Here is a 14,740-nt window from a genome sequence, read left to right on the forward strand (position 1 = left end):
GGAATCCCTGGCCCAAGACTGCACAAAGTGGAGGAGAAGCATCCGGGAAGGCGCCGAACACCTCGCGTCTCTTCGCCGGGAGCAAGCGGAAGCCAAGCGCAGGCAGCGCAAGGAGCGCACGTCAACCCAAGCACCCCACCCAACCGCCCCTTCAACCACCATCTGCCCTACCTGTGACAGAGACTGTAGGTCCCGCATTGGACTCATCAGTCACCTGCAGACTCATTTTTAATGTGGAAGCAAGTCATCCTCGGTTCCGAGGGACTGCCTAAGAAGAAAAAGATATTCAAAACAGAAGTCGATAGATTTCTGACTAGTAAGGGCATCAAGGGATACGGCGATAGGGCTGGTGAATAGAGTTGAGGCAGAACATCAGCCATGATCTCATTGAATGGCGGAGCAGGCTCGAAGGGACGAATGGCCTACTCCTGCTCCTATTTCTTATGTTCTTGTGGGACATCCTGAGGTTGTGAAAGGCGCTATATAAATGCAAGTTATTTCTTTCTTAAGGCGCACTTTTGAAACCACTCTCGATCCCGCCACTGTCTCTAATTTATCAGACTGCTTGGCCAACATCCAGTACAGGAAGAGCAGGAATTTCCTCCAACTAAATATTGGGAAGACCGAAGCCATTTCCTCGGATTTTGCGGTCAGTATGGCGGCGTACTCTCCTTTGAAATCCACTGCAAATGCAAGATTCCTGCTTGCGCATGCGCGAAATCCGGAACTTGCAGCCTGTCAATGTACACATCCACGCGGGCCACGAGAAAGCAATTGTTGGCGCAGAATTAAGCTATTTGCCCATCGACTGGCCAGCAATTGCGCTCGGAAGTGTTACGGTTGATGCAAACGGGCGCAGGGCCTGTTTGCATCAGTGTAAGGGGATACCTCAGCCATTAATTAAACATTTTCATATCGTAAATTATGCACCTACACTGTATCAAATTAGTTTATTCAAATATTGGCCCGGATTACAGTTTTAATGATATCTAAAATTATTATCAAAAAATTAAATTTTTAGTGAGGTTGGTGGAATGAAGGTAATTACGAATAAAAATCCAATTCTGTTAATTGTAATTAGATCAGATTTCAGGATTCCATTACATCTTATTACAGGATTCCCTTCAGAAATGATTAAAATGGAATTCTGCTTTGTGATTGGAGGACCATGCCTACATGATCCCAGGTATGCTTCCGTACAGCCTGTGTCCCTGGGATCCGTGGGCCATTGCGCTACTCTCCGCCTCAAGGCCTGAGACTGCAAGTTTTTGCAGCCTCGCTACCAGCTGGTAGGTTCGTAATTCTTTCGCGGGTCGGAGGCGTACTCTGGAGGTATGCCTCCGACTGCAATTTCTGGCCCATTGTCTTCGGTCCCAGCCACCAACTCCATCCCTCTCCCTGGCAACTGTCTGAGGCTGAACCAGACTGTTCGCAATCTTGGTGTCATATTTGACCTCAAGATGAGCCTCCGACCCCATATCCACTCCATCACCAAGACTGCCATTTTCCACCTCCGTAGCATCGCCTGACTCTGCCCCTGCCTCAGCTCAACTGCTGCAGAGACCCTCATCCATGCCTTTGTTACTTTCAGTCTTGACTATTCCAACGCTGTCCTGGCCAGCCTCCCATCTTCCACCCTCCATAAATGTGAGCTCCTCCAAAGCTCTGCTGCCCATATTCGGGTAAGCATTCTGCAAGGCGGCCTTCGAGACACACGACAACGCAAAATCGTCGAGCAGAAACTGATAGCCAAGTTCCGCACTCATGAGGACGGCCTCAACCGGGATCTTGGGTTCATGTCACGCTACATGTAACCCCACCTGACGTCGGGTCATCCAGACTTGAGTCATCGTTGGCTTGTTCTCTCTACACAGATGTGGCCGGACCTGCTGTGATTTCCAGCAAAAAAAATGTTTTTTGTCTGTTTTTTTGTTTTTCACATAGACTCCAGCATCTGCAACATTTGACCCCTTGTGACCTCACCTCATTGTTCATAGTCATAGAGTCATAGAGTTTTACAGCACAGAAAGAGGCCCTTCGGCCCATCGTGTCTGCGCCGCCCATCCATCCCTGTCCAGTCTAATCCCATTTTCCAGCATTTGGTCCATAGCCTTGTATGCAATGGCATTTCAAGTGCTCATCCAAATGCTTCTTGAATGTTGTGAGGGTTCCTGCCTCCACCACCCTTTCAGGCATTGAGTTCCACATTCCAACCACCCTCTGGGTGAAAAAGTTCCTCCTCAAATCCCCTCTAAATCTCCTGCCCCTTACCCTGAATCTATGCCCCCTTGTTATTGACCCCCCCACTAAGGGGAAAAGTTCCTCTTTATCTACCCTATCTATGCCCCTCATTATTTTGTACACCTCAATCAGGTCCCCCCTCAGCCTTCTCTGCTCCAAGGAAAACAACTCCAGCCTGTCCAGCCTCTCTTCATAGCTGAGGCGCTCCATCCCAGGTAACATCCTGGTGAATCTTCTCTGCACCCCCTCCAAAGCAATCACATCCTTCCTATAGTGAGGCGACCAGAACTGCACACAGTACTCCAGCTGTGGCCTCACCAGCGTTTTGTACAGCTCCATCATAACCTCCCTGCTCTTATATTCTATGCCTCGGCTAATGAAGGCAAGTATCCCATATGCCTTTTTAACCACCTTATCTACCTGCTCCGCTGCCTTCAGGGATCTATGTACATGTACACCAAGGTCCCTCTGACCCTCTGTACTTCCTAGGGTCCTACCACTCATTGTGTATTCCCTTGCCTTATTTGTCCGTCCAAAATGCATCACCTCGCACTTTTCAGGGTTAAATTCCATTTGCCACTTTTCCGCCCATCTGACCAACCCGTTTATATCGTCCTGTAGCCGGAGGCTTTCCTCCTCGCAATTTACCACCCCACCAATTTTCGTGTCATCTGCGAACTTACTGATCATACCTTTTACATTCTCATCCAAATCATTTATGTAGATCACAAACAATAAGGGACCCAGCACCGATCCCTGAGGTACCCCACTGGACACAGGCTTCCAGTCACAAAAGCAACCTTCGACCATCACCCTCTGCCTCCTGCCACTCAGCCAGTTTAGGATCCAACGCGCCAAGGCACCCTGGATCCCATGGGCTCTTACCTTCTTGACCAGTCTCCTATGCGGGACTTTGTCAAAAGCTTTACTGAAGTCCATGTAAACCACATCCACAGCATTTCCCTCATCCACCCCACTAGTCACCCCCTCGAAAAATTCGATCAGATTTGTTAGACATGATTTACCCTTGACAAAGCCATGCTGACTATCCCCGATTAATCCTTGCCTCTCCAAGTGGAGATTAATTTTGTCCCTCAGAATTTTTTCCAATAATTTCCCCACCACAGATGTTAGACTCACTGGCCTGTAATTCCCTGGTTTATCCCGGCTACCCTTCTTGAATAATGGTACTACGTTAGTTGTTCTCCAGTCCTTTGGTACATCCCCTGTGGCCAGAGAGGTTCTGAAAATTAGTGTCAGAGCCCCTGCAATCTCCTCCCTTGCCTCCCACAGCAGCCTGGGATACATCTCGTCCGGGCCTGGGGATTTATCCACTTTTTGGCCAGCTAAAACCGCAAGCACCTCCTCCCTCTCGATGCTAATATGTTCAAGTATGTCACAGTCCCCTTGCCCGATTTCTATGTCTGCATCGTCTTTCTCCATAGTGAACACAGATGCAAAAAATTCATTTAAAACCCCGCCTACATCCTCTGGCTCTACACACAGATTGCCACTTTGGTCCCTAATGGGCCCTACCCTTTCCCTGGTTATCCTCTTGCCCTTAATATACTTATAAAACATCTTAGGATTTTCCTTTATTTTGCTCGCCAGTGTTATTTCATGGCCCCTCCTCGCCCTCCTAATTTCTTTTTTAAGTATGCCCCTGCACTTTTTATACTCCTCTAGGGCTTCTTCTGTCTTTAGTCTTTTGTAACTGCCAAAAGCCCCCCTTTTATTTCTAATGCATTTTTGTATATCCCTTGTCATCCAAGGTTCCCTTTGCTTGTTGGTCCCACCCTTGACCTTTACAGGAACATGTTGGCGTTGTACTCTCTCTATTTCCCTTCTGAAAGTCTCCCACTGTTTTGATGTGGATTTTCCTATAAGCAGCTGCTCCCAGTCCACTTTGGCCAGATCCTGCCTTATCATATTAAAATCGGCCTTCCCCCAATTTAGAACCCTTATTTCCGGGCCGTCTTTGTCTTTTTCCATGACCACCTTAAATCTCACCGAATTATGGTCACTGTCGCCAAAATGCTCTCCTACTGACACTTCCACCACTTGCCCGGCTACATTCCCCAGAATTAGGTCCAGTACCGCCCCCTCTCTTGTAGGACTTTCTACATGTTGGCTCAAAAAGCTCTCCTGGATGCACCTTAAGAATTCTGCACCCTCTAAGCCTTTCACACTCTGACTGTCCCAATTTATATTGGGGAAGTTGAAATCCCCCACTATTATTACCCTATTATTTTCGCACTTCTCTGAGATTTGCCTACATATCTGTTCCTCTATCTCCCCCTGACTGTTTGGGGGCCTATAGTACACTCCCAGCAAAGTGCTTGCCCCCTTTTTGTTTTTAAGCTCTACCCATATGGCCTCATTAGAGGAACCCGCTAATATATCATCCCTCCTTACAGCAGTAATTGACTCCTTAATTAATATTGCAACACCCCCTCCCCTTTTACACCCCCCTCTGTCTCGCCTGAAGATTCTATACCCCGGAATATTGAGCTGCCAGTCCTGACCCTCCCTCAACCATGTCTCCGTGATAGCAACAATATCGTACTCCCATGTGTTCAACAACAACTTCAGTTCATCCACCTTATTTGCAAGACTCCTTGCATTAAAATAAATGCCTTCCAGCCCTGCCATATTCTCTTTTGCCTTCACATATTTGCTCTGCCTTCCCAGCTGACTTGTTTTTCCCTCTGTATTTGGCCGTAAATCACCCCCTACTATAGCTCCACTCTGTACCCCAACCCCCTGCCAAGTTAGTTTAAACCCTCCCCAGCAGTGCTAGCAAACCTCCCCGCAAGGATATTGGTTCCCCCCTGGTTCAGGTGTAAACCGTCCGACTTGTGCAAGTCCCACCTTTCCCAGAAGCAGACCCAGTGATCCAGGAAACTAAAGCCCTCCCCCCTGCACCATCCCTTTAGCCACGCATTCATCTGTTCTATCTTCCTATTCCTATACTTACTAGCACGTGGCACCGGGAGTAATCCAGAGATTACAACCTTTGAGGTCCTGCTCCTTAATCCTTCACCTAGCTCCCTAAATTTTTGCTGCAGGACCTCATCCCTCTTTTTACCTATGTCGTTGGTACCAATGTGGACCACGACCACTGGCTGTTCTCCCTCCCCCTCCAGAATGCCCTGCAGCCGCTCAGTGACATCCTTGACCCTGGCACCAGGGAGGCAACAAACATTGATGTAATGTTTTCCTGACTGACCTGTTTGGACACCATTCACACCTTTGATTGCTGTGATTATCTCTCTGCCGAGGTGTGATAAATGGCAGTTAGAAAGATTACCTGTAAACATCTGACATTATTCTCTGACTATATAAGCTGTGTCTTTATGCATCTCTCCACTTCACCTGACGAAGGAGCAGCGCTCCGAAAGCTTGTGACTTCAGATAAAGCTGTTGGACTATAACCTGGTGTTGTGTGACTTCTTACATTTGCCCGTATCCTAACTCGCACCAAGTCCCGTTCACCCCATCGCCTCTGTGTTCGTTGGCCTATATTAGCTCCCAGTCTGGCAATGAATGAGGCGCTGAACACCTCGAGTCTCTTCACTGGGAGCAAGCGGAAGCCAAGCGCAGGCAGCGCAAGGAGCGCACGTCAACCCAAGCACCCCGCCCACCCACCCCTTCAACCACTGTCTGCCCCACCTGTGACAGAGACTGTAGGTCCCGCATTGGACTCATCGGTCACCTGCAAGCTCATTTTTAATGTGGAAGCAAGTCATCCTCAGTTCCGAGGGACTGCCTAAGAAGAAGAAGAATATTAGCCCCCGGTCTGGCAATGCCTCGATTTTAAAATATCCCAAGGCACTTCACAGGAGTGTTATCAAACAAAATTTGACACAAAGCCACATAAGGAGATATTAGAGGTAGGTTTTAAGGAGCATCTTAAAGGAGGAGCGAGGTGGAGAGGTTTAGGGACAGAATTCCAGATTTTCTGGCCCAGGCAGCTGAAGGCACGGCCACCAATGGTGGAGCGATTATAATCAGGGATGCTCAAGAGGCCAGAATTGGAGGAGCGCAGCGATCTCAAGGTGTAGGGCTGGAGGAGGTTACAGAGATAGGGAGAGGATTTGAAAAGAAGGATGAGAATTTTTAAATCGAGGCGTTGCCGGACCGGGATCCAATGTAGATCAGCGCGCACAGAGGGTGATGGGTGAACGGGACTTGGTGCAAGTTAGGATACGGGCAGCCGAGTTTTGGAGGAGCTCACATTTATGGAAGGTGGGGGGTGGGAGATGGGAGGCCAGCCATTGCTAGCCAAAAAAGTGGGTGGGAGACTAACCAATAGGCTATGATATCAATTCATATAAGTTGCATGAGAATAGTATAGCTCTCCCTCTGATGTTGCTGCCTTCCCTGTGATGAAGTGCTTGAACTATGTTCTGAGCCGTCCCTACAGCTTACATTGGAAATGCAACGTGTGGAGCATCGAAGGAACAAAACCTACCATTCTGCATCGTGATGTGTTAGCCGTTGCCACTACAAGCTTGTAAATTTACCTTATACCCAACAGCTTCACATAATCATAGAAGTTTACAACACAGAAGGAGGCCATTCGGCCCATCGTGTCTGTGCCGGTCGAAAAAGAGCCATCCAGCCTAATCCAACTTTCCAGCTCTTGGTCCGTAGCCCTGTAGGTTACGGCACAAGTGCATATCCAAGTACTTTTTAAATGTGATGAGGGCCTCTGCCTCTACCACCCTTTCAGGCAGTGAGTTCCAGACCCCCACCACCCTCTGAGTGAGAACATTTCTCCTCAACTCCCCTCTAATCCTTCTACCAATTACTTAAAATCTATGCCCCCTGGTTATTGACCTCTCTGCTAAGGGAAATAGGTCCTTCCTATCCACTCTATCGAGGCCCCTCATAATTTTATACACCTCAATTAAATCTCCCCTCAGCCTCTGTTCCAAAGAAAACAAGTATCCAATCTTTCCTCATAGCTAAAATTCTCCAATCCTAGCAATATCCTCGTACATCTCCTCTGTACCCTCTCTAGTGTAATCACACCAGAGTTTTATATTTTGTTACTGTAAAGGACTTTAAAAAAACATGGAAAGAGAAAAAAAAAGAAAAAAAAAAGACTTGCATTTCTATAGCGCCTTTCACGACCACTGGACGTCCAAAGCGCTTTACAGCCAATGAAGTACTTTTTTGAAGTATGGAATCTTTTAAGTCCACCTGAGAGAGCAGGCAGGGCCTCGGTTTAACGTCTCATCCAAAAGACAGCACCGCGCTCCCTCGGTGCTGCACTGGACTGTCAGCCTAGATTATGTGCTCAAGCTTTAAGTTCCTCAGAGTCCACATCACGGAAGACCTCTCCTGGTCCCTCAATACCTCCTCTCTGGTGAAGAAGGCCCAGCAGCGCCTATATTTCCTAAGGAGGCTGAAGGGATGTAACCTGTCACCCCTGATCCTCTCTAACTTTTACCGCTGCACAATAGAGAGCATCCTGACGAACTGTATCACAGTATGGTATGGCAGCTGTAGCTACTATGACCGGAAAGCCCTGCAGCGGGTAGTCAAAACTGCCCAACGCATTACCGGCACCCGGCTACCGACCATAGAGCACATATACCAGAAACGCTGTTTACGGAGGTCACGGACCATCATCAAAGACCCTACCCACCCCAGCCACAGTCTGTTCGCCCTCCTGCCATCTGGGAGACGCTACAGATGCATTCGCACCCGTACGACCAGATTTAGGAACAGCTTCTTTCCCAGGGCTGTCATCCTACTGAACTCCACAAATAAACTCTAAAGCCTGCACATCTGCCAATGCACTTTATTATGGTTATGTTTATGTTAATGTATTACAAGCCAAATGTATGTTGAATGTTTAAATGTCTTAATCTAAATGTACACTCTCGGGAGCCGCAAGCCTACATTTCGTTGTACTGCACTTGTGCACTAACAATGACAATAAAAGTTGATTTGATTTGATTTGGAGTGGGATTTGAACCCACAACCTTCTGACGGAGAAGGTGATGGTGCTACCCACTGAGCCACAGCTGACACATTAAGGACATAAAATTACCGTTTCCAACAGACCAAATGTGCTTCCCTCTCAATTTACTTAATCTCCTTAGGTAGGTGAATAATCACAGGTGAAATCTCCAGAAAGACATACTTCACAAATGCAAATTAATTAATAGGCCTTCCCAAGAGGGAAATAAATCACTTGCGATTTGAACCTTTTACTGTAGCGAACAATTTGCTGAGATTGATTTTGCCAACTCCTTTCATAATCTGGACAACTTTAATTAGATCACCTTGAAGAATCCTCACTTCTATTCTACAAATTTTAGATTATCCGAAGGGCATTACTGGTTTGAAATGTTCACCTTGCTATCCGACTGCCCGTGTTGGACCACTGGACCAATGCCTGCAGTTGATACTTTCATATGTGTGAAAGTATTTTCATTTCCAGTTGTTTGTAATATTAACATGGAGGGCATATCACAATAATGTTAACCTTAACATTAATCTCAACCAGGGCTAAAAGTATTTAACTATGGTGACACCTTGCACAGACTACGCTTGTATGCCCTCGAATATGAAAGATTAAGGGGTGATCCCATTGAGGTGTTTAAGATGATTCAAGGATTTGATTGGATAGATCGAGAGAAACTAGTTCCTCTGGTGGGGGAAGTCCAGAACAAGGGGGCAGAACCTTAAAATTAGAGCTTGGCCGTTCAGGGGTGATGTCAGGAAGCACTTCTTCACTCAGAGGGAAGTGGAAATCTGGAACTCTCTCCCCCCAAAAGCTGTTGAGGCTGGGGGTCAGTTGAATACTTCAAAACTGAGATTGATAGATTTTTGTTGGTTAAGGGTTATGGAACCAAGGTGGATAAATGGAGTTAAGATCCAGATCAGCCATGATCTAATTGAATGGTGGAACAGGCTTGAAGGGCTGAATGGCCTCCTCCTGTTCCTATGTTCTTTCCTATGTGGAATAATATATTATGCTCTGTTTCTTGAAACAGGATTTTTTTGTGTGCGCGCTGTGGGGATTTTGGCCAAACAGGTGTCCAACACACGTGAGCATGTTCAAGACTCTCCAAAATAAACTACATACGTCCAAGTTTTAATTTACTTGCTAAGGAATGCACACTCTCTCCCCATAGTGACACGCTCCACTTGCCCAAGCACAGAGAACTTAAGTGCTATGGCTAAAGGAACCTCAGGTGTGCGCAGAAGTACTGGTTTCTTTAGAATCATAGAATGATACAGCACAGAAAGAGGCCATTCGGCCCATCATGCCTGTGCCGGCTCTTTGAAAGAGCTCTCCAATTAGTCCCACTCCCCCTGCTCTTTCCCCATAGCCCTGCAATTTTTTACTTTTTCAAATATTTATCCAATTCCCTTTTGAAAGTTGTTATTATTGAATCCGCTTCCACCGCCCTTTCAGGCAGTGCATTCCAGAATGCATTCAAGCCAGCTGGTTTATCAGTGGTAAGCTTTCTGCTCAGCTCGGACCACCTTACTCATGAGGTCATTGGCTTGAAACTTATAAAATTCTAACAGGACTAGACAGACTAGATGCAGGAAGGATGTTCCCGATGGTCGGGGAGTCCAGAACCAGGGGCCACAGTCTAAGGATAAGGGGTAAGCCATTTAGGACAGAAATGAGGAGGAATTTCTTCACCAGAGAGTGGTGAACCTGTGGAATTCTCTACCACAGAAGGCAGTAGAGGCCAATTCATTAAATATATTCAAGAAGGAGTTGGATATATTTCTTAAGGCTAAAGGGATCAAGGGATATGGGGAGAAGGCAGGGACAGGGTACTGAATTTGGATGATCAGCCATGATCTCATTAAATGGTGGAGCAGGCTCGAAGGGCCGAATGGCCTACTCCTGCTCCTATCTTCTATGTTTCTATGTAACCTGGAGGCAACGAGAAAAATCCCAGCCCCACTCCCCCCCCCACCCCCCCAATGACTTGACTGACCTACCGCTCCAAGTCCCATGCATGAGCCACCTTCACCGATACCCTGGAGTCCTAGCGACCTGTCTGTCTCATCTATCGGATTAGCAAGTCTGCCACTGGACTGACTCAGTTCCAATCTCCTATCACCTTTTACATACAACTTGAATCCAAAAAGACCTCACTTCCCTCTCTGCACCACTATAGTTTGCTTGTAGGTGTCTCTATGTTTGTGGGTTGTGTGGTGTTTGTGTCTGTGTCTCTGTATATCTGTGATTGCTCATGTATGGTGCGGTAGTGTAAGTATGTATAGTCATGTTGGCCCAGAGTTTCCCCTTTGTTGCACTCCTGGCCCCACAAGGCAGAGAGGTGGAGAAGTTTAGCGAGGGAATTCCAGAGCTTAGGGCCTAACTTAGATTTCAGTATTGAGGAAACATAGAAACATAGAAGATAGGAGCAGGAGTAGGCCATTCGGCCCCTCTAGCCTGCTCCGCCATTCAATGAGATCATGGCTGATCATCCAAGTTCAGTACCCGGTCCCTGCTTTCTCCCCATATCCCTTGATCCCTTTAGCCTTAAGAAATATATCCAACTCCTTCTTGAATATATTTAATGAATTGACCTCTACTGCCTTGTGTGGTAGAGAATTCCACAGGTTCACCACTCTCTGGGTGAAGAAATTCCTCCTCATTCCTGTCCTAAAAGGCCTACCCCTTATCCTTAGACTGTGACCCCTGGTTCTGGATTCCCCGGCCATCGGGAACATCCTCCCTGCATCTAGTCTGTCCAGTCCTGCCAGAATTTTATAAGTTTCAATGATATCCCCTCTCATTCTTCTAAACTCCAGCGAGTACAAGCCCAATCGACCCAATCTCTCCTCATACGTCATTCCTGCCATCCCAGGTATCAGCCTGGTGAATCTTCGCTGCACTCCCTCCATGGCAAGAATATCCTTCCTCAGATAAGGCGACCAAAACTGCATACAATACTCAAGATGTGGTCTCACCAAGGCCCTGTACGAGGAATCTCACCTCCATCCGCATAATCTTTATCAGGACCAGTTCCCAGTGTTGGTGTTGCGTGCTTGCTCCTTATCCAGTTTCCACTGTCACCCTCACAGGGCTGGACCCAGTCACAAAACGGCTTTGAGTTGTTATTGAAATCGCATTTTGTGATATAATCTAGAGCAAAAGCATCAAAATGTGCCATTTTTATTTTTCATTCATTTTAAGAGACTGACAGATCACAATTGGTAGGAAGCAAATGGAGAACAGCAATTCATTAAGATGTGAACAAAAAGCAAAAAATAAAGCTGCTGCTTCTGCAAATCTGAAACAGAAAAGTCCTGAGAGCACTCAATCGGTCAGACAGCGCCTGTGTGTCCAGTGCACGCAGCCACTTATCATGTGGAGTAAACCAAATTAGCTGGACATGGGCATCTATGATGGTGAGGACCTCAGGCGGAGGCCGAGAAAGATCGTCCACTCGGCACTTTTAGCTGAAGACACTTGCCAACAATTCGGCCTTGTCCCTTGCACGCATGCACTGGTCTCCAGCAAGGTTAAGGTTGGTAATGTTCAAGCAGCCTCCTCCTCCTATTACTTGATTGGTTGTCCACCACCATCCTTGACTGGATGTGACAGGGCTACCGAGCTTTTTCTGTTGGTTGTGGGACAACTTAGCTCTGTCTGTAGCCTGCTGCTTTTGATGGATAGCCTGCAACTAGCCCCGTGTAGTCGATTCACTAAGTACCTACCGCATTCTAAGCTACACCTGGTGCTGCTCCTGGCATGACCTTCTGCTCCCTGCATTGAACCAGGTTGGTCTCCTCAGTTGAAGGAGTGAGGGGATCTGCCAGGACATGGGTTTACAGATTGTGGTGGTATATATTACAGTTCTGCTAATGCTGATAGCCCATGGTGCCTCATAGATGCCCGGTTTTAGGCTGCTAGATTGTCTGTCCCACTTTAACACAGTGCTGGTGTTGCACTACACGATAGAGAAACTTAACTGGACCGGCCACAAAAGTACTGTGGCTACAAGATCAGGTCAGATGCTGGGTATTCTGCGGCGATTGACTCACCTCCTGACTCCCCAAAGCCTTTCCACCACCTACAATGTACAAGCCAGGAGTGTGATGGAATACTCTCCACTTACCTGGATGCATGCAGTTCCAACAATCCTCAAGAAGCTCGACACCATCCAGGACAAAGCAGCCCGCTTGATCAGCACCCCATCCACCACCTTAAACATTCACTCCCTCCACCACCAGCGCACCGTGGCTGCAGTGTGTACCATCTACAAGATGCACTGCAGCAACTCGCCAAGGCTTCTTCGGCAGCACCTCCCAAACCCACGACCTCTTCCACCTAGAAGGACAAGGGCAGCAGGCGCATGGGAACACCACCACCTCCAAGTTCCCCTCCAAGTCACACACCATCCTGACTTGGAAATATATCGCCGATCCTTCATCGTCACTGGGTCAAAATCTTGGAACTCCCTCCCTAACAGCACTGTGGGAGCACCTTCACCACACGGACTGCAGCGGTTCAAGAAGGCGGCTTACCACCACATTCTCAAGGGGCAATTAGGGATGGGCCATAAATGCTGGCCTTGCCAGCGACGCCCACATTCTGTGAATGAATTTTTTAAAATGTAAAAGACGAAACTTTAGCCCCAATTTTAACTGGGTGGCGAGGGGTCGGCTTGGAGCTTGATGTTCGCCCTGGCTCGCCGACATGAGGCTGGGCCTTTCTAGCTCCTGGATCTCATTTAAATATAGCAGGATCAATTCCCGCTCCAACCCGACGTCCATGATGTCAGCCTGGTGGGCAGGAGTCGGGCCAGTGCAAAAGCCAAGGACCCATGGGAACATTGCCCGGCAGTCAACTAAGTTGTTGTTAGGGGTGTGGTGGGCGGGGGGAGCGATCGCTGCTGGTAAGGGAAGACCGGAGCCTTAGGTTTCCTTGTGAGGCCAGGAAGGACACTCCTGCTCTTCCTGGCCCCACAAGGAAACCATTTAAAAAATAAAATGATTTACCTTTTTGGCCCTCTTCTGTGCCTGCACCAGGTTTCAGAGTCCACCACCAAGAGTAGGTCAGAATCACCACTGCTGACTCAAGCTGGCTGAGTGCTGAACGACATAACTGCCAGACTGGGTCTGAGTCAGGTGGTGAGGGAACCAAAACAAAACAAGTAACCTTCTTGACCTCGTCCTCACCATACTACCCATTGCAGACATGTGTGTCCATGGTAGGGTTGGTAGAAGTGACCAGTGCACAGCATTGTAAAGACAAGAAGGTCAATTTCAACACCCCTCACCCCCAAGTCAGGCATTTAAAAAAAAATATTCTTTGTGAAATACTTTGCTTGTTCCTGTTGGCACGGTAAGCTTTTCAAAAGCAATGTAAAATAATTAGCAATGAAATGGAGCTGTTAGATTATAAGTTTTATAGGTTTTTTTTGTTTATTCATTCACAGGATGTGGGCATCGCTGGCAAGGCCAGCATTTATTGCCCATCCCTAATTGCCTTTGAGAAGGTGGTGGTGAGCCACCTTCTTGAACCGCTGCAGTCTGTGTGGTGAAGGTACTCCCACAGTGCTGTTAGGGAGGGAGTTACAGGATTTCGACCCAACGACGATGAAGGAACGGCGATATATTTCCAAGTCAGGATGATGTGAACCAGGTGGTAGTGGTGTTCCCATGCGCCTGCTGCCCTTGTCCTTCTAGGTGGAAGAGGTCGCGGGTTTGGGAGGCACTGTCGCAGAAGCCTTGGCGAGTTGCTGCAGTGCATCTTGTAGATGGTACACATCTGAGAATCAGGTTATATATATAAACATCAGAGAAGTAAAAGGAAAATAAGAGGGGCAAAGAGTGGGTAGGTTCTAGGACCACTGCTTTTCTTGATATATATTAATGACTTGGACATGGGTGTACAGGGCACCATTTCAAAATTTGCAGATGAGACAAAATTTGTGTGATGAAATATGTCATTCATCAGACTCTGTATTTAACTACATATATTGTATTGCCTGCTCCTGTGTTTTTACCTTGTATTGTATATAGTGCACCGCCCCCTTTCTCCCCATTGGGTGTGTCGGCTCCGCCCATACCTGGCCCTACTTAAGACAAGCCCAGGCTTGTCTTGCAGCAGAACAGCAGAATGCTAGGTGAAGACACAGGCATCTTTCTTTGCTAATAAAAGCCTAGTTTTATCCAGTTAACTTTGAGCCTTGAAGTTATTGAGGCGCATCAATTTGGAAGTATAGTGAACAGTGAGGAGGAGAGTGATAGACTTCAGGAAGACATAGACAGGCTGGTGAAATGGGCGGACACGTGGCAGATGAAATTTAATGCAGTAAAGTGTGAAATGATACATTTTGGTAGAAAGAATGAGGAGAGGAAATATAAACTAAATGGTACAATCCTAAAGGGGGTGCATGAACAGAGAGACCTTGGGGTAAATCAGCATAAATCGTTGAAGCTGGCAGGGAAACCAGTTAAAAAGGCTTACGGGATCCTGGGCTTCATGAACAGAGGTATA

General features: G+C 47.3%; 2 protein-coding genes across 3 annotated transcripts in view; one reads left to right on the forward strand and one right to left on the reverse strand.

Moving 5' to 3' along the window:
• LOC147115444 (IgGFc-binding protein-like) overlaps window positions 1-14,740 on the reverse strand; it is a 169,140-nt gene that overhangs the window by 136,639 nt on the left and 17,761 nt on the right. For both annotated transcript variants that reach the window (XM_085989698.1, XM_085989697.1), the window contains exon 3: window positions 11,228-11,377. In XM_085989698.1, coding sequence (XP_085845824.1) covers window positions 11,228-11,377 — 150 coding nt within the window. The remainder of the gene's footprint in view (window positions 1-11,227; window positions 11,378-14,740) is intronic.
• dynlt2b (dynein light chain Tctex-type 2B) overlaps window positions 1-14,740 on the forward strand; it is a 73,203-nt gene that overhangs the window by 6,806 nt on the left and 51,657 nt on the right. The gene's annotated exons all lie outside the window — the stretch shown is intronic.

Source organism: Somniosus microcephalus, chromosome 6 (assembly GCF_052327205.1).
Source record: "Somniosus microcephalus isolate GS21.2 chromosome 6, FLI_Smic_1.0, whole genome shotgun sequence".
Classification (NCBI taxonomy): Eukaryota; Metazoa; Chordata; class Chondrichthyes; order Squaliformes; family Somniosidae; genus Somniosus; species Somniosus microcephalus.